Here is a 20,125-nt window from a genome sequence, read left to right on the forward strand (position 1 = left end):
ATACGACACCACTCAGTACCTTACCCTTAAAAATACAAAACATAAATGATGTAAGTCCTGAGTGGAATGTTTTGGGTGAAGTTAATCAGAGCCTTTCATACACTATGACAGTAAATTATAACAACACTTATTTTGATGAATTGTTGTTTGGTTTTTGCAGGACTATTTTGATATGAAAGAAAATCACATTTATAGGACATTGGAGACCAAAACGGGTCTCTCTAATAATTTAATATTTGTTTTCATTCTTTTAACTGGCTTCATTTTTTTTGTTCTTTTTTATGTACTTTTAAATTATTTACATTTCTTTTTACACATAAATATTTTAATCAGCTCTAATCAATAATCAATACTCTAAAGATAATTAATGACTATAAACTGATTCTTCGTGTTAAATCTGTTGTTCCTCTGATTATGTTTTTATTGCATGAAAAATGCACACACAATACGCAGCCTACATGTCTATGAAGTATGTCACATGATTGCTGCTTTCTCCCGCCGCCAGGTATTTTCTCGTGTAGTACTCCCTTTAGACAAAGGGGGGCGCTCTACGCTCAGCCGTCACACAGATAGCAGTGACTGAACGGACAGAGCTTTGTGCGGAAAACTAAACCCAACCTGTGTCAGACTAATGAATTAAATCGGCCCACTTCAGAGGTAAATACTGGCAAAGAAATGTTCGGTGATTTTATTCGCTCTGTTTGGGAAATATTTGCATTCGGGAGCAAGTTATTGGCTTGAGGAACGCTGAGGGCAACGGTGGTGGTGGTAGCAGCAGCAGCAGCAGCAACCGGCGGCAGTGGCGGATGCGTTGAAGTCCAAAAAAGATAGCCATAAGTACATTCGCGTCATTTTTAAACTCCTCAAAGTTGTTGGATTTGTAGGAAATCTCTGGGTGTAAATGCCCGGTGTGGATATTTAATGCTTAAGTAAGGGGGTACTTCCTCTGTGCTTGTGTATGGACAGAGATGTGATGAGTACCCGAATAGTTTGCGGCCTACACTTTGCAACTAGCCAGCTAGCAGGCTAACGCACTGTAGCTGCTGTTAGCTTAGCAGCTCGCAGTGCTTCCCGCTAAATGCTAGCCAATGATGTTTGCACCGTGACTCCCTCCCTCGTTAATTTGGTAAGCAGTGTGACAGTCAATAAACACTGGCCACGCGCTTGTTGTTTGTAACGGAACGCTCCGTGTGTAGAAAATGCTATAATTTGATGCATGATGTTTTCAGATGCATGCATGTACAGATGCGGTGTTGTAGCATTTAAGCTAATCATATGTACAGTCCCTGTTTAATGTCTGCTCTGTGAATAAAAGCTAATTAAAGTAATAATCAACCACGCTCATGCAAACAGTTTGTTATGGGAATTGAATGATTAGAGAACAAAAGTAGCGCTTAAAAGGCGGTTTCCTGTTTAAGTGTGATGTTGAACTTTTGTTTTCCGGCCCATAGAGGCCAGCAGAAGACCGTGTGGACTAGACGTCAACAAGCATGGAGTTCCCGCAACAGCAGAAACCGGTGGGGGACGGGAAGATTGTCTATCCACCTGGAGTCAAAGAGATCACGGACAAACTCAGCAACGATGAGGTGGTCAAACGGTTGAAGGTATGATCATGTATTTCTTCTTTCTCAGTGACCCCAAACATTGACACAAAGCATTCCTGTAACTTTACAAACTGGCACTTACATCATGTACAGTAGTCATGTTTAGTCATTTTAGTCATGATTAAAGACTGAAAATTGATTTGATTAATAGTCATGGTAGCAGTCCCAAAGTATCATAAACATAATTCTGCACCAGTGTAATATCCGGACTAAAAGATACATAAAAAACACAACCCATTGCTTCAATATTTGATAATTATGAGAATATTATGTGTTTGATTCACATTAATTCTAGCAAACATCGAGCTGTCAAATAATTTAGTTTACAAGACAGCCCTAATTTGTCTTTAGTGCTCCGTTACTGGCTTTGCTTGCTTGCTTAGAATAAGTTCTTGGTTGCATATGTCAAGTGTCATCAGTAGCAACATTTATTGGTCTTCCCACAGCCTTTATTTGTGTGGATTGTAGGGGTATAATAAATAATACAGCTCATTGTTTTTGTCTTATCTGCTTTATCTATTTACACCAAGCCTGTCCAGCTGTCTTTGATAGTTCTAATAAAAAAAAAACAATTTATACAATTGGTGTACAAAGATGGCGCTCAGCCAAATGCAATGAGCATCAACAGAACCACACTGTGATTAAGGGTGTGTGCAAAGCTGAACACCTACGTGGGTTGATCTGTGATCTTGTGTCACTTGAGTAAAGAATTGGGCTTCTCAAAACAATATGCGTTCAAAAGAGTAATACATTTGCATCACCCCCTCAAAAAAAACTTTCAACTGCCACCCGTCTCACACTGCACTCAACCTTTGTAGCCTCTTTGGGCTGGGTTCAGGACCAGCCCCTTACCACTTGCCACCCTCTCTGTGACCCAAACTTTGATAAGTGGAAAACCATATCATACACACCAAATAAAACTATGCACCATGTGTCAGAAAAGATCAAATGAAGGATTTTCAAGATACACTAACTCTAAAACTGAACTGACATGATGGTGGCACTGCAGGAAAGATCATTATCATCACCAAAACCAATAGTGTTCATACTTTTGGAGTAATGAATTTAAATGTCATTCATTCATTTAAAAACTTGGTCTGATAGTGGCAATAGAAAACAAATAAGGAATTAATCATCAGGGGTTATTTACATACTCAAAAAAATAAAGGGCCAGACACAAAATCTTGCCAAACAATTTTCTGTAAACCATTTTCTCAAGGAAAATATCCATTGGGTGGCGATCAGTCCAGGGGGTACTCCCCCGCTTGCCAAAAGGCTTTGGATAGGACAGGCTCCAACATACCAATACCAATGCATGAAAATATCCATGGGTTCCAATTGACCCTCAGGGTAAAATGTATGAGTAATATTTGAGGACAATATGAGGGTTAAATAAAAGTTTGTAGATTTCGTATTCTTTCCTGGTACTTTTTCTTAAAATTGTTGTTAAAATCCTGTCTTGTGAGCTGGGTGTCTTAACAAGCATATGCAGTCAACATTCACACACGAGCTGCTGTCGGCCACAACTTGCGTCATGTCATCCTATGGTGTGAAATTAAATGTTGATAGGAACCACCACAATTACCTGAAATAATCCCCAAAGTCAGAGCAAACGGGTATATTCAAAGTAAGCTTTATGTTAATGCTACCAGCAACTTTGAACTCAAACAACCCAAAATAAACAACCCAAGTAAAAATGCAAAAATAGTGGTTTATTTGAGAGCATGGAGTTCCATTGTCCCTTGAAGTTGTCTCAGACTGTGGCTGTGTTTGAATTCGGGGTCTGCATCCTACCAGGCCAGTAGCCTACCCGGTCTACGGAGACCAGACGTTAGGAGGTTCCTGCTCCAGCCACAAATCAGCCTGGTGAATTCAGACGGTGTAGCCTTCCTCACACTTCCTGGTTGTGTTACGTGGTCTCATGTTTACCCTGATGTCCTGACAGAATATCTGCCTTCAATCGTGACAGTAAAGTTAAAAAAAAAATGTAATGAAGTTTTACAGGAGAAATGTTATCTTTCTACAGATTTATCTCCAGCTCACAGCTAAACCTGATATATTAAACAGCATTAATATTCATAGCTCCTTTATTTAGCTATTACCTTTTGGCTACTTCTTTCATTTCTACGACACTGATCAGTTGCAACACATACTTTTTACACTCATAAAAGTTAACACACAGAATTTGCCAATAAAACATGTACATGATGTACACAAATAATGATAATCTCGGACAGCCTTCGCGCAGCACGATGACGTCATGAAGCCCACAAATGCACACTTTTAGGATGCAGACCCCAAATTCAATCTTTTGTTGTTATGCAGACAATTGTCTTAGCCTGGCATGCGTATGACAGTGACAAACTCTGTGCACAAAATGCAAATCTTTCTGCATGTAGATTGTTTTGACATCATTCACCCATAAGCGTGTGTATGTCAATGGTCAGCTGTTATCATTAGTTGCCAGTTGGTTGTGTGGAAAGCACAATATTGAAGATAATGATCATTAACTCAATGTGTTCTAGTTTTGTAGCTGAGCATGGCTGTTTTTGCTTTTGTTTGTCTAGCTACTTATGAGGGTATAAACTGGGTGTGAACTGCATAATAGTCATTTTTGGATTACTATTGGACCTTGTGTTGTTGTTTTTTTGCACACTTCATTGTCTTAATGTTTGATTTATCGGCAGCAGTCCAACCATGTGAAAATATGTTTTAGTATATCTGAGAGGACGCCGTTCAATGAGAGTATACTGGTACATTCAAGGCCCACACCATTCCCCGGCGTAGGCAGCTACAAGCAGCCTGAGTGTGGTTGCTTCTGCTACGTGAAGTTGTTCAAGTGTAGTACGCTGCATTCTGCTCTGTCTGTTTGCCCATCCCCCTCCCACTCCCTTGACAGCCTGGTGTGTCTGCTTCCTCCGCGCTTTCACATACAATCCAACCTTGGTATTTGTCTTTAATCTGTTCTAAAGGGTCCATCTATAGTTACCGTCTATAGTTTCACATGCAGAAAACAATTCAGAATTTATATAACCAACGAATGGAAGTGTTAAATTAACATTTAACGTCACTTTTACCTTGACTGAATACTCGACATAGAAGCGGCATTGAGGGAGGATAGAGTCACATGGATGACACCTTTTGTTATTTCTTGAATTCAATAGTGTGTCTCACCTTTTTAATCAAAGTACTGGCACTTGCAACTTTTTTGGCTCCATTATTTTGCAGTCGTAATACATTTTTTAAAAAAGCAGTGACTTGTGAAACAAAAGTCTTGTCGCTCATTCAGGCTGTTGGAGCAATAAATAATTTTTTATAAAAATTTTAGGGGCTCCATTTGGAATAAGAAATGGCTTATGTGGAAGGTTATGCTTACTATAGCAAAATAAAGTCTTCTATTATTGAGTTGTCATTTAATTTTGTCAATAAAAAAATGTTTGGACAAAAGTCTTGTCGCATACCAAAATTATGTTCAGTAGAAATTATACTTTCTTCACCATTATCTAAGACTTATACAGTGTTTTAAAGTGATTCACTTCATACTTAATGCAGGATTCACAGGGGCTCATACATTGACAAGTTGTGTCTTTTATTAAAATAGAGAATTTGAGAATGTTCCAAGTAATGTATTGACCTGTAATTTTAGATATTGCATGTTTGCAATTTACTGTATATGTCGTGAAGGCCTGAAATTAATTTTGTGTTGTTGCTATGCTGCACAGATGGTGGTGAAGACCTATATGGACATGGATCAAGATTCTGAAGAGGAGAAGCAGCAGTATCTTGGCCTAGCACTCCACCTTGCCTCAGAGTTCTTCCTCAGGAACCCCAATAAAGATGTGCGGCTGCTCGTTGCCTGCTGTCTGGCTGACATCTTCAGGATCTATGCCCCTGAGGCCCCTTACACCTCCCATGACAAACTCAAGGCAAGAAATTCAACCTTTTATATTTTTTTAATTTTGTGCAATATTTATATTGGAAAGTGAATTTTGGCTTGACTAGCTTGATGACCTAAATATTGATATTTGTGCCTCCCACACCTGTAGGACATTTTCCTCTTCATTACTAGACAACTAAAGGGACTGGAAGACACCAAGAGCCCACAGTTCAACAGATACTTTTACCTTCTGGAGGTAGCATATGGAGACATATTTTGGCAGCGGTTTGGATGAAAAATTAATTAGTGTCTTTTCCTTATGTTTTGATTTCTCCTTTAGAACCTGGCATGGGTTAAGTCATATAACATATGCTTTGAACTGGAGGACTGCAATGAGATCTTCACACAGCTTTTCAAAACCCTCTTTTCTGTAATTAAGTAAGACGCCTTTTTGATTAATATTCCATACTTACAGTGACTACACCTCGAACTTGTCCTAATTTTGGCACTTTACAAACACACACACAAACCTATTTTATCGGGAACAAGCATGTCTGTCTTGCTCTCTTACACTGCAGTAACAGCCATAAACAGAAGGTACAGATGCACATGATGGACCTGATGTGCTCCATCATCATGGAGGGAGATGGAGTCACGCAGGAGCTCTTGGATAGCATCCTCATTAATCTCATCCCAGCACACAAAGTGAGTTAATGCATATTTTACTTCTTTCTTCTGAATATGTTCATTAAGCAACCAATTAGATGTCTGCATAAGGTGACAGCAAACAGTATGTTTGCACATAATATTCCTCTATTAACCAGAAACTACTAAATATTGAGAAAACCATTGTGACATCTAACACCCTTTTGCCAGTTTTTGTCCATTCCAAATCAAGTTGACTTTTTTGTTGGGGGGGCGGGATTTTGCCCATCATCCACGAGTGTTATGTGAAACATGACAACACATACACATCTTGCACTTTTCTGCACATTCAAAGGAAAAACACAACAGCTAGCATGTGGGAGCTAACAATGCACAATGGGACGTACCTGTTTCAACCCCCCAAAATTGTTCTATTTACATAACTTTGACCTGTATATAAACCAAGCTGCAGTGGCATTGTTATTGTAACATCTAACACAAAGAACTGTTATTCTCATGCCACTGCAAAGAGGTAGTGGGCCCAATATTAAATATCAAACCATTCAACTTGCCTATCCGTAGCTCCCGTCCTTTATTTACACCCAACTTCCACATCAGCTAGCATCCTGAAACCCTGGGTTACATTGGCATGAGACAGACGGCATTTATTGTTTGACTTCCCAGATTCTGGACTGCTTAGAAGAAGTCCGACATAGCGCATCAAAGACGAGGTACTCTTATTTCTACACCATGAATGTGTGAACATTTATCATGCGGTCACGCAACTTTGCATCATATACCGTAATTGTGTTGCTAATGTTCCATTGACCCGACTTTTTTTTTTTTAATGTTAAGCCGAACTTTTTAGCCACTTCTTCACTGGTGCTCGCCAGCTTCTCCTTTGTTGGTGTTTGTGGCTATTTCTTCCAATCGACGAAGTGGGCATCCAATCTAGGAATCAAAATAAAAGCATTTTAACAATCCCTGGAGAATCAGATGCTTGAACCCCAGTGCCCAACCTAACTCATGCTGTTTTTTCTCCCTTTAGAACGTACAGAAATGGAAAGATGTGTATTGTGTTTCACATAAAGATTGTGGATGATGGGCAAAATTCCCCCAAAAAGTGCATTTTTTTAAAAAAGATTTGTTTAGTATGGTGTCATAACCATGCGGTATTGATTGTCAAAGTCTTGGGAAATTGGTATTTCTGCCATTGCTATCTTTACCCACTGTGACCCTGGCTGTGAACTTCAACCAAACCTTTTGGGGTTTTGTAGTGGGCTGGTAAAGGATGTTTACGTTTCCTCTTGTCAACCATTGTTTCAGCCAGTGATTGCATTCATTTTCCTTTACTGGTAGCTTTGTTTATAACAGGAAAATATTTGTCTTGTAAAATGAGTTTCAGGACCAGTCACTGCAGTTTTATGTTTTGAAGTTCTCAATGTCTGTTTTGGTTATTTTTCAATGAATCGCCCAATCCACTTCCATTAATTAATCAATTATATTATTTAAAATCACTGTTTAATATGAACCTTAACAAATATTGTGTACATATAAGCATAGTCTGTGGTGTGTTTGTGTGTATAATTCTCACCAGTATTTATCTTTTTTTTTTATACAGAATCTGAACAAACAAGCATATGATCTTGCAAAGACTATCCTGAAGAGGACCGTCCAAACCATAGAGATGTGCATTGCAAATGTATGTAATAATACATGTCTTTGTCTCATTCATTGGTTTGAAAATGTCTGTTTTATCGCTCACTTTCCTCCCACCTTTAGTTCTTCAACCAGGTTTTAGTGATGGGAAAGTCCTCTGTCAGCGACCTTTCGGAGCATGTTTTTGACCTTATCCAGGAACTCTTTGCCATCGATCCTTTGCTGCTTACATCTGTTATGCCACAGCTGGAATTCAAACTCAAGGTTAAAATCTATTACACACACACACACCATCATCATGTGCAAGTTCAGCCATTTGTGAGTTTCTTGAACGGGGATGAATCCCTCCTGCTGTATTAATGCTGATGACCATGAAAAGTCCATACATATCCAGATGTCCATTTGTTAATTGCAGAGCAATGATGGGGAAGAGCGTCTGGCTGTTGTACGTTTGCTAGCCAAGTTGTTTGGAGCCAAAGACTCTGAGTTGGCCACACATAACAGACCGCTGTGGCAGTGCTTCTTAGGACGGTGAGTTCCATGGTCCCTCTGCAGCCAGATAGTCATGCCACTGAACTTATTCTAGTGGACAGACTGAAGTGTCTTCCTAAAGCTGTGTAGTGTACGACAAGAATTATTAGGGAAAAGGTGTCTCTTTTGACTGTATTTGTATTTTCACATGTTCTCTCTCAAATGCTTGTTTCGGAACTGTGCAAAAACACTTGGAATAACTCGCATGCCTAATGAAAAATAGATTGTTGGCTAGACTAGTGCTTCTCAAATAGTGGGGTGGATTCCCACAGGGGGTAGCGGTGAACTGATTTTAAATATAAGTGCAGACCTGCTGACATGTATGAATTTGTCATCATGCAATTTGACTTGTGAATACGCTTTTTATTTTGTTGTTGCATTTATCTGGTTTCAGTTCAGTCTGTACAGTACAGATTAAATAGATGTCAGTTTCTTAGTATTTCAAATTGGTGCGGGGGCATGACAACATAGAGAATCACTGGGTTAGACGGCACATTTCCGTTTTATTAGTACACTCATTTTAGCATATTTCCATGACGATGACAGTGGTGTAAATGCTCAGCCAAAAAATGCAAATATGAATTAAGTCTGGCGTAGAGATGCAATGATTAAATGAAAATCAAAGATTCATTCTTTATGCTGTTAATCCACAAATATTTTGGTAGTCAATTATCTTTTCATTTAAAAATACACTGCTTTCCAGATTTCAGCCTCTCAGATGTGACTTTTTTTTCCTGAGTCATCTATGAAAGTAGACCTATTATCTTTGTGTTTCAGGCAAAACAAGATAGTCACACATGCTTAGGAATTTATGCATAATACATTTATGCACAACTTTTAACACGCGTACACACAAAACCTATTGGTGGAACAGTGAAACCACAAATCACTATGCTATGGCTGTGTCTATCGCAGGCCATATCACCTTGCTATGTGCTTCACAACTTGAACATCAATCAGGGCATCTCGCACGGGGGTCTAGTGGTTAGCATGTTGGCCATGCAGTCAGGAGATCTGGGTTTGTATCTCCATTTGGGTGTCTGTGGGTTTTCTCCAGGCACTCCGGCTTATCTCTTCTTTGAAGAGCATTATTGGAAAATTTGCCAAATCAAATATTTATTCACCCACATTGTCTCTTATTCATCTACATTTAGTTTAAGATTAACAGCTGTTTTCTCCCCTCCAGGTTCAATGACATCCATGTTCCGGTTAGGCTCGAGTGTGTCAAATTTGCCAGCCACTGCCTCATGAACCACCCAGACCTGGCCAGAGACCTAACAGGTGTGACAAGTTTTGTCTTGTTTGCATGCACAGTGCAGAGCTTAAAATCCCTCGGTGAAAGTTTCTTGCAGAACGCATCTTATCGTTCTTTCTGTCACGCCACATGACAAATGAAAATCTCCCTCTTAATTCAGTCGCCTCCTCAAATGCATTCTCCCAATTTCCTTAGAGTTTTTGAAGGTGCGTTCCCATGACCCAGAGGAAGCCATTCGTCACGATGTCATTGTCACCATAATCAATGCTGGGAAGAAGGACCTTAATTTGGTCAATGACCAGCTGTTGGGCTTTGTAAGAGAGAGAACCCTGGACAAGAGGGTGAGATAATGTTTTTAAAAAAACATGTACAAAATGTGTCATTTTTATCATTATTCTCCCACACCAAACATGAACATGAATTTTCCTAATGTGTGTATTTGCCCTGTTCCTGCCAGTGGCGGGTACGTAAGGAGGCCATGATGGGCCTGGCGCAGCTTTATAAGAAATACTGTTTGCACCACGAGGCCGGGAAAGAGTCTGCCCTGATGATCAGCTGGATCAAAGACAAGCTTCTGCACATCTACTACCAGAACAGCATTGATGACAAGTGAGGAACTACATTTGAGGAACTATAAATTAAATTGGCTGTTTATCCACTAAAACGCTGCACTTCTCTTCTGCAGGTTATTAGTGGAGAAGATATTTGCCCAGTTCATGGTCCCTCACAGCCTTGAAACAGAAGAAAAAATGAAGTGTCTCTATTACCTTTATGCCTGCTTGGACACAAACGCTGTCAAGTTAGTAACATAACACTAATCTGTATATCATTTCAGTTTTGAACATTGCATATCAAACACTGTCCTTTCCAAGATGCTGGTTTTTGTAATAATTGTTTTCACAAATATAATCAGAGGCAGAATCAAATGTATTTATTACCACACTAGGAATTTGACTTGGGTTAACATGACTGTCACAACTGATATATCGGTGGGCGGATTATGACATAAGACAGATTAATCACTATCGGTGAAAATATACCCAATATTATCCGATTGATTTTATTTTTTTTTTCCTGCGCCTCTATTCTCTCCCAGTGTCTGTCTGTGCTGTTTTATGTATGATTAGCTTTATGTTGTTTCATTCCTTTGTATTAAGTCTAGTAATGAGATGCATATTTTACTTCTCATTTTATTTGTAGTCAGCTTTTTTCACCTTTAATGTTTGCCTCAGCATTTGTTTTTAGCAGCTGTTTGCAAATACTCAGTGGCTGCAGATGGAACATTTCGCTAGCTAGTAAATATGACTGATAGTAAGTATGATATTGGTAAAATGTTAATGTGAATATCAGCCACTGTGAATGCAGCCACTTGTTTTTATGTGAAAGTGATCAACTATTGTATCAAACGTGGCTAATGAGCAAAATGCACTAAATGGATATATTTTCATTTGACAGGCAGAAGGGTAAAAAGTAAAGTGTGGGGGCATTACGGTAGATTCAACATGTGCAGTAGCGAGCCAGGGCTCCAACTTAAAGTAAATGACAGAAGCATGTCCTTATGTTGTTTAGATGCCCATAAAACTGAAGCCTCATGACATTTTCTGCTATTTGGAGACATCTCAAGACTTGAAAGTGTTTTTCTGGCACCATCACTAACTTGTCCATTCTTGTTTGTTCTTCCTAGGGCTTTGAATGAGATGTGGAAGTGTCAGAATATGCTGAGAGGCCTGGTTAAAGAGCTGCTTGACCTCCACAAGCTGCCGTTGGTACGTTAACTAAAGGATCTTCCACTGGCTTCAGTCAAAGATGAAAACATCATTGTATTTGTGACCATCTTTTCCCTCCCCTCCACAGTCTGAGGCCAACAACACTGCCATGTTTGGGAAGCTGATGAACATAGCAAGTACGTTTTGTAATGTAGTATTGTCACTCATGGCAAGATCAACATTTTTTATTTTGTGTATCTTCAGAGAACTTGCCAGATGCAGGGAAAGCTCAAGATTTCATGAAGAGGTTCAATCAAGTCCTTGGTGAGGATGAGAAGCTCAGAGCCCAACTGGAGATGCTAATCAGTCCGACCTGCTCCTGTAAACAGGCTGAGATCTGTGTGGTGAGAAAAACACGATTGCATCTTGCTTAATCAGCTCTCATCAAAACATAAACTTGCAATAATAAGTTTCAATAACACCTAGTCATGGGTCAAGACGTGATCTTATGTTCCCCCATCCTCGTTTCATTGTCACTGGGATGAATAGACAGCAACCGGTGACACTTGCAATGATGTATGTATAAGCTGTCAAATCTGGACCAATCCATGCCTATCACGTTGTGTTTTATGAACAGAGGGAGATCACTCGCAAGTTAACTTTCCCCAAACAACCGACCAATCCCTTCTTGGAGATGGTGAAGTTCCTTCTTGAACGCATTGCCCCAGTGCACATCGACTCAGAAGCCATCAGGTCTGTAAAGCTCCAATTAAACATCTTTTATTTGGCGGCAAGAAAGCAGCAGTGCATGATAACCACATCCAAATAAATGGGTGAATTAGAGTAGTGCACTTGTATAGTTGTATAGTTTTTGTTGTACTGTACTGTGATGTGTCAGTACAGTACCATTGTGTAACACCATCAGATGTTTTTTGCTCATTCAGTGAGACACCTTATGGTGGCAAGGTGCAATTGCAGCATGAATTAGGTTTTAACCCTTTCTGCATTATGGAAAAACACCCTGAGGGAAGGCAATCCTGTGGGTTAATTGTTATTGTTGGAGAGTATCATGATGGGCATCTTTCAGTGTAACAAATGAAACTGGTATCACAGGTTTCATTTCATTTTGTAACCAACACTACATTGTATATTTTTAGTGCTCTGGTAAAACTACTTAACAAGTCCATTGAAGGCACAGCAGATGATGATGAGGAGGGCGTTACCCCTGATACAGCCATCCGCTCAGGCCTGGAACTACTCAAGGTACATTAGAAGGCTAATGTTATCAAAGTTGGGTTGTTGTTAACTTCCTTTTTTCCTCTGTTCAGGTCCTGTCGTTCACCCACCCGACAGCGTTCCACTCATCAGAGACCTACGAATCACTTCTCCAGTGTCTAAAGATGGAGGATGACAAAGTGGCAGAGGCAGCAATCCAGATATTCAGAAACACTGGGCAGAAAATCGAGACAGAACTGCCACAGATAAGATCGTAAGTGTTGTTTTGATGTATTATTGTATTGACCTGAATATTGAATTTCCAAGAGTCTTTGTTTGAAAAAAAATGTTGTGAATCATTATAAATCAAAATACATTTTTAAATCAAAGGCCTCATCTTAGGCTGCCCTTTGTCACGGAATCTGTTGATAATTTCTATGCACAGAATTTCTGGGCATAGTATTCAGTTTGAGGATTTTAGGATCTCTGCTCTTTGCAGATATGGTCCTGATGACCTCATCAATCTGTGACCTTCAGCGTTTGCAGATGAATGTGTGAAATTTTGTGGTGGAACTCGGCACCTCTAAGTTTGAGGAGTCTCAGCCAGAAGAGGGTGGATTGCACCCTTTGGGTTGGGATTGAGGTTTTGCTCCAGGGAGAGGAATTATAGTACAGTCCTCTCGTATCTGAGGGAATGATGGAACTTGAGATTGACGGGCAATTGCTGCAGTGGCTGCGGTAATATTGAAATTACTAATATCCAATTCATTGCATCCACCAGGACGCTGATTCCCATCCTGCATCAGAAAGCCAAGAGGGGGACACCTCACCAGGCCAAGCAGGCTGTGCACTGTATCCACTCCATCTTTAACAACAAGGAAGTCCAGCTGGCTCAGATATTTGAGGTAATTAACAAACCTTTTAAACACATTTTTCTGAAATGCAGTCTAAGTTTTGTCCTTGTCTTCCACACCTTAGCCTTTGTCACGGAGTTTAAACGCAGACGTCCCCGAACAGCTCATCACACCCCTTGTGTCATTGGGCCACATCTCCATGCTGGCCCCAGATCAGTTTGCCTCGCCCATGAAATCCATAGTGGCCAACTTCATCGTAAAAGACCTGCTTATGAATGACAGGGTGTGTGGTAATCGAACCTCATGTCACCATTTACCATCATGACGTGATATGAAATGTTTTAATGGCTGATGCAAAGAGGTTTTCATATTGTACAAAGGTGAAAAGAAAAGAATGTCACTTCTGTGTGTGATTTGATCTCCAGTCAGTGGGAAACAAGAATGGAAAGCTATGGACCCCTGATGATGAAGTTTCACCTGAAGTTCTAGCCAAGGTGAGCCCTTTGCACATAAACCTACAAGTACACAGTTTACCAGCTATGTTGTATATTTCACAGTCGGATTAAGTACAAGAGCTGCATTCAGAAAAACTATTTATTCAACCTTTCATTTTCTCACATAGCTAAATAAAATGTAAAGGAACCTCACTTTGCCTCATTATTCATGTTGAACTGATACTCAGGTGCAGGCCATCAAGCTGCTTGTGCGTTGGTTGCTAGGAATGAAGAACAACCAATCCAAATCGGCAAACTCCACTCTGCGCTTGCTGTCAGCCATGCTGGTCAGCGAGGGAGACCTCACAGAGCAAAAGAAAATCAGGTAACCCTCCCTCTATTGCGCTTTTAAAACATTTTTAATAAATGATTGCTCTTTCATGGTTGACTATGGCCTATTATTAGTCAAACTTTATCCTCCAATTCTATGTGGAAGTGGTAGGTTTTTGGCTTCTCCCCCACTCTCTTAGAAACCATTAGCCTCCAAATTGTTTATTCTAACTAGTTGGTTCGGTGGCATGCTATTCTTAAAGCGGCGGCCGTCTCTTGCGTCCCTGCAGTGATCCTATAGCATGTGCATTGCCCTAGAGTAGTGTGTTGTAAACGCAGAATAAAAGGAGCGTAAAGGTGACTATCGGAATGTTACTTCATGTCTGAAAGTGATAAAAAGTCAAACTATGAAAATATTCCATTTATAAAAAAGTAGCCCTACTTCACAGAACTTCACTTATCGCAGTCGGACCTGGAATTAACCACGATAAACAAGACGTGACTTGTAGAACACTTTAAACCGGTTTTAAAATAAAGTGGGTTCTTTGTACAGTTGCAATTTTGTAAATTTTCTGTAAGCTTTATGATTTGTTACTTCAAGCTCCAGGCCGTGTTTTAAGATGTGTAGCAAAGCCTGCTGTCCTCTGTGAAGTGATGCGTCTGCACACAGTACAGGCTCAACTAGCTAGGGATCGGTGAGGTAGTATGACTTCAGAAGTAATCGTTTGAGCATCACTTCTCTTGGAAAATAATTCTCACACCTTTTTATCTTTTTGTTTTTTCTTCCCCGACAGTAAATCGGACATGTCTCGCCTAAGACTGGCAGCAGGTGGCGCAATTATGAAGTTGGCCCAGGAGCCCTGTTACCATGACATCATCACACCTGAACAGTTCCAGCTGTGCGGCCTTGTCATCAATGTCAGTGCCCTCTTTCACTTTCACCTTCTTGCATATTTTATTAGTATAGTGCAGTGCATGGCAGAGTACGCCTGCAAAGTGTTACGGGAGCCAACATAAGAGCTGTATCAAAAATTCAAGGGACATATTTGCAGTGGTGTAGAAGTGCACTGCAATCATTCCTAATATTTGGACACACATGTAGGTAAATAAGGTAGCCATTAAGATGAAGTTTGACATGAGCACTGATGAATAAATAATTTATCATTCTACATATCTTTTATTCCACTCTGATGTTGGAATCCTTCCCTTTTTAATCAATTTAATTTGAATGGACTTCAAATTTGACTGACGTCTGTTAGAAGAAGAACGTTTTGTCTTATTGTTGTATGGTTGCTTTTGTAAACATCCCCTACTTTGGGTGTGTTTACTGTTATTTACCAGTGCAGCACTGACAGCAGTTTGCTAGTTTTGATCCTGCTTGTTGAGCATGAAGTGTCCATGATCTGACTGGAATCTTTCCATGATGTCCTAAGAACCACTACCCCCTTCTTAATAGTATCTGAAATACAACCAACAATAAAGCCTCATTTTCGGGTGAATCTCCACTTAGTGACAGATATTCACTGTTGGGGCCGTGTGGGGATTAGTTGGAACACCAATATTAATGAAATCTTCAAGATGGAACACTCTTAATGTAGTAATCAAAGTAATCATTGACACTTATTTGTCGATATGATGCACACAGAGCAAGGAATGGCTTGCCACGTTGTCTTACTTTCTGCTGTGGTCTCACTCTTTGAGGCATTCAGGCGCGCTCATAATTTTGAGTTTTAGGCGCTAATTGTTTTTCATTTTTATTCACCTACCCCACTTGGAACTCATTAGAATGTGCATGTGTACATACAAGGCATATAAGTGCACATAGTATTGAAAACACTCCCTACTGTTGTTGTATGATCTTCCTCATACTGGACTTGAAGTAAATTGGAGTGAACTTGTTCCCTCATGCATACAGGATGAGTGCTATCAGGTACGTCAGATCTTTGCTCAGAAGTTGCACTTGGCGCTGGTCAAACTGGCGCTGCCGCTGGAGTACCTGGCCGTCTTCGCCCTGTGTGCCAAGGACCCAGTGAAGGAGCGTCGCGCCCACGCCCGACAGTGCCTCCTCAAGAACATCTCAGTGCGGAGAGAGTACATCAAGCAGAACTCGCTCACTCAGGGTAAACATGCACCATGCTGTTACATGTGGATTGTGTGGTATGAAAGATCGCTTGCGTCAACTCAATAGTGGATGGTCCCTCTCCTTGTAGACAAAATGGTATCCTTCCTTCCGGAGTATGTTGTTCCTTTTATGATCCACCTTCTGGCTCATGACCCAGATTTCACAAAACCGCAGGAATACGATATGCTCAAAGACATCAAAGAGTGAGTGTTAAGCCGTTGTAAATGTATTTTTTGTTTACGTGTGAGCGCCTTCTGCCATGTTGTTTTTGTGCTCAGGTGTCTATGGTTCATGCTGGAGGTGCTCATGACCAAGAATGAGAATAACAGTCACGCCTTTCTAAGGAAAATGGTGGAGAATATCAAACGGACCAAAGACGCACAATGTCCTGAAGATGCAAAAGCCAATGAGGTATACACAACAACAGATGATCATGAACCTTCAGATCTAGTCAAGGGGACAGTACTTGGACTATTTTGTGTGTGTGTTGCGTTTGCAGAAGCTGTATATCCTCTGTGATGTTGCACTCTTTGTCATCGCCAACAAGAGCACCGCGTGTCACCTGGACTGTCCGAACGACCCCGTTCTACCCACCAAGTTCTTCCTCGCGCTCGACAAGGCAATAACACTGCATTTTCTGCACCAAAGCTTCACCTCATAATGCAATAATGCCACAGCCAACATAACCATACTGCATTTTTTAACCTGTATTTTATTACACTCATCATAACATTAATTCTATCGAATCCCTTCTTGTTATTTTTTTCATCAGGACTTCCAAAATGATAAAGAATATCTGGCAGCAGACCTGCGACAAATGCTACTCACAGGAAAGGTAAATATCCCCTTTTGGAAGCGATTTAAGACAGTTGAGACTGCTTATGATTACCTTTCTTTCAGGAAGTAGTGGAAATAGAGCTAATCCAGGGGGTGTCCAACATGTGGGCCACAGCTTGTTTGTTTTTTACAATATGCGGCTCATTGTAGAAATAAAATTAAACCAAGAAATAAATAGCAAAAGGCAAATTTTAAAGCTGAAATGTTGACACAAATTATTAAACACATAAGCTTTTTTGAGCCATTTTCCAAAATATATCAAAATGTCCCGCCACATTATTTCATTTTCACTATGCAGCTCTCTGTGAATAAGTTTGGACACATCTGGTCTAATCTCCTTCATTGTCATGATCACAGTATTTACATCATCATAAATGACCACATAAGAAGTTAACCACTGATTATACAACAATAAAACTCATCTGAATGACAAATGCCAATTTAACAGAAATTGTTGCAGATACATAGAATAAGTCCCTATTCACATAGAAATGTATTTTCTTTTGCTAAAATTTTGTCATCAGTCTGGATAGCCACTAAGTGTCACTCGTGACTTGTCTCTTATCACCTCATGTTTTTAGACATGTTTTATTACAATTTTGGACCCAAGCCGTCCCACAAAAGGACTATTACAGTCTATTATGAGATTTAGCATTATGCTGACCATTGTTATTTGCTTGTACGGGAATGTCTATTGTTGTAGCTTTTGTGTACGTTTGTACGCCTCCACAGTACTGTTAATTAATGGAGAGCCAAACTTGTGTTCCGCAGCCTAAACCAGCTCCAGTGTTAGCGACGGTCAACAAACCTCTGACTGTACCAGGCAGGAAGATCTTGAAGACTCCAGCAGTCTCTGTAGTTACCAGCAGTAATACCAGCACCAACTCCTCGCCACTAAACTCGTCCACCGTCAACAACAGGTACACACTCAAAAATGACTTCAAACACAAAAATGTACACTGTCAGTGAAAATTATTGTTTTTGTGTAAACTCTTAGCAAGAGCATCACAGCCACAGAAGCGGCCGAGAGCCGAACGCAAGAAAACAATGAGAACCCAGTCATCAAGACTGAAGATGTGAAAGTGGAGGTAAGGCTCAGCTGAAGCTTCTCAACAAGAACTGGTATCATAGAATCCATACAATCTTCATACAATCTGCTCCCTGTGCCAGAAGGAGCCCAGTAAGAATGTGACCCCCAATGCCGGGACGGATACGCAGCCCGCGAAACGACGTGGTCGGCCACCCAAAACGCCGACCACTACTACTCCTGCGGCAGCGAGCACAGGTGGGGGCGGTGGACGAGGTAGAAAGAGAGCAGCAGACACCAACACCAACCCCTCCGCAGAGTCGGCCAAGGTGTCAAAGCAGCAGAACGACGAGGGGACAAATCGACAGATTGACCTGCAGAGGTAAGGCTCCAGCTAAGAGGAAAGATGCTAAGGTCCACAAGAACATGGATATCTTTAAAAACAGGTTTTTTCTATGCGGTTTCACATTTTGTCAACACACCTACATTGGCTTTTGTCCTTAAAAACTGCTTTTGGAAAGGTCTAGCCATGGTGGGAATTTAAAAAAATATGTATAAATTGTCTCCCTACACAATATATAATAATTGTTTTACAACATAGAACAAGAAATCAAGTCGTGCAGCCCAGAACACTTTTTTGTCATGGGCCCTCAGCATATTGAATTCCTTATTAAATGACAATATTGTTGGTTATTAAACTAATTTTTTTTGTATGCAGCCTGCTGTGTACAAAGTTTGGACACCCTTGAACTTCAAGTTGACGTACACATTTGACTTGTAGCATGCCTGAGCGAAAACATTCATACACGACTGAGGTTTTTTGTAGGGAAATTGTGTGTTTTTGATATATCTGAAATATCTGCGTTCATGTGGACATGGCCTCAAAATTTAGCTGACATTTTTAAATAAACAAACTGACATTGATATCATCCCTGTAATTTTCAAGGTAAAGGGGTGGAGCCACAGCTGTACTAAAAGGGCCAGAATTCAACCCATCATTCATGTTCCTCTCCTGGACACTTATGGACCTTTTCTTAAATCACGTGTATGTTTTACTTTGACCAACACAACCTTGCAACCTGGAAGGTTTGTAAACACTCTGTAGTTATGATCTGAAGCTCATTGTATGTAGGTCTTAATTTTCTTCCCACCCCTTTTTTTTTGGTTGTGTCACACTCTGCTGCTTTTGTGGAGGCATTTTTAAGAAAAGAAAAAAAAATCTTGGGACGTTTTACAAAAATTTTAATCTGGTATGATTATTGCTTATTAAATTCCCTGGTAAAACTCCTTCTGTATGACTCCTTCCTGAATATTCTTCCTACTACCGGCTCTAACACTTTGTAAATACTAATCCACAGCTTTAAATACACTAATTCAAAAGCAATGCACTTCATGGCTCTGGTGTTGTGCATGAAATCCATACATCATTTTCTCAACTTTTAAGAATCTTTGCTATAATACAATGTCTTCTTCGCTGCTTTAATCTTGAACTTTTTGTGTTACAAGACATCATTTTTTCTGATGGACCAAATGACAAGAAACCTGCGGGAAGGCACGCTGGAGAAAACACCTTTTTCATAGGATTTTGTTTTTACTGCCCAAGTATGTGATTGACTTCACCCTGGAGTGCATAAATGGTGTACTACCATGAAAGTATTTTTCAGTATTTGTCCTGTTTTATAATTAAATGTAGTTTGTACTTTTTTGTCAGTTATTTTTCTAATGAAAAAACAATTGTCAAATTTAAGTCACTGTATTGAGCAAAAATACTCCAATTTGGAGGTCCAACCTAGATGCTCTCAAGTGTCCTTGTTCCTCTCAAATCAAGAAGGTTCTCCTTTCATGTCCCTGTTTGGCTCAGGGTACCCTGGCAACGCATCCTGTGTTGGTTCGTCCTGATCCATCCTGATATGTTTGTAACCTCTTTACATGCTAGTATGATGACTGTGTTGTGCCATTGTGATTACTTTAAACCCTGACCATTGACAATTGTGTCCTGGTGGGAAAAAATCAATATACAGTATTGATT

At 40.1% G+C, this 20,125-nt stretch overlaps 1 protein-coding gene across 4 annotated transcripts; it reads left to right on the forward strand.

The window, feature by feature from the left end:
- Positions 1–488: 488 nt before the first annotated feature.
- pds5a (PDS5 cohesin associated factor A) lies at positions 489–19,795 on the forward strand. Of its 4 annotated transcripts, none has more exons than XM_058077856.1 (33): positions 489–657; positions 1,452–1,604; positions 5,327–5,530; positions 5,651–5,737; positions 5,822–5,919; positions 6,060–6,186; positions 7,748–7,828; positions 7,909–8,049; positions 8,201–8,316; positions 9,503–9,597; positions 9,767–9,912; positions 10,029–10,180; positions 10,257–10,370; positions 11,256–11,337; positions 11,426–11,474; positions 11,542–11,681; positions 11,915–12,030; positions 12,435–12,540; positions 12,606–12,766; positions 13,274–13,397; positions 13,471–13,629; positions 13,772–13,840; positions 14,029–14,165; positions 14,905–15,028; positions 16,026–16,230; positions 16,321–16,435; positions 16,511–16,643; positions 16,732–16,851; positions 17,005–17,067; positions 17,841–17,989; positions 18,067–18,157; positions 18,240–18,478; positions 19,043–19,795. In XM_058077856.1, exons 2-33 carry the CDS (start codon positions 1,491–1,493, stop codon positions 19,044–19,046), a joined length of 3,861 nt encoding a protein of 1,286 aa, XP_057933839.1. In that variant the 5' UTR covers positions 489–657; positions 1,452–1,490; the 3' UTR covers positions 19,047–19,795. The 4 variants fall into 4 exon arrangements, with proteins under 4 accessions (XP_057933839.1, XP_057933864.1, XP_057933848.1 ...); XM_058077881.1 differs by having other exon boundaries at positions 18,243–18,478; XM_058077865.1 differs by lacking the exon at positions 489–657 and adding an exon at positions 681–837.
- The last annotated feature ends 330 nt before the right edge of the window (positions 19,796–20,125 follow it).

This window comes from Doryrhamphus excisus, chromosome 1 (genome assembly GCF_030265055.1).
Source record: "Doryrhamphus excisus isolate RoL2022-K1 chromosome 1, RoL_Dexc_1.0, whole genome shotgun sequence".
NCBI classification, from domain to species: Eukaryota; Metazoa; Chordata; class Actinopteri; order Syngnathiformes; family Syngnathidae; genus Doryrhamphus; species Doryrhamphus excisus.

Bases quoted from the DNA above. Each gene is read 5' to 3' on its own strand.
- pds5a (XM_058077856.1), top strand. From the start codon at position 1,491: ATGGAGTTCCCGCAACAGCAGAAACCGGTGGGGGACGGGAAGATTGTC. The intron at 8,050-8,200 runs GTTAAAATCTAT...TGTTAATTGCAG, and splicing joins AGCTGGAATTCAAACTCAAG to AGCAATGATGGGGAAGAGCG. The intron at 8,317-9,502 runs GTGAGTTCCATG...TCTCCCCTCCAG, and splicing joins TGGCAGTGCTTCTTAGGACG to GTTCAATGACATCCATGTTC.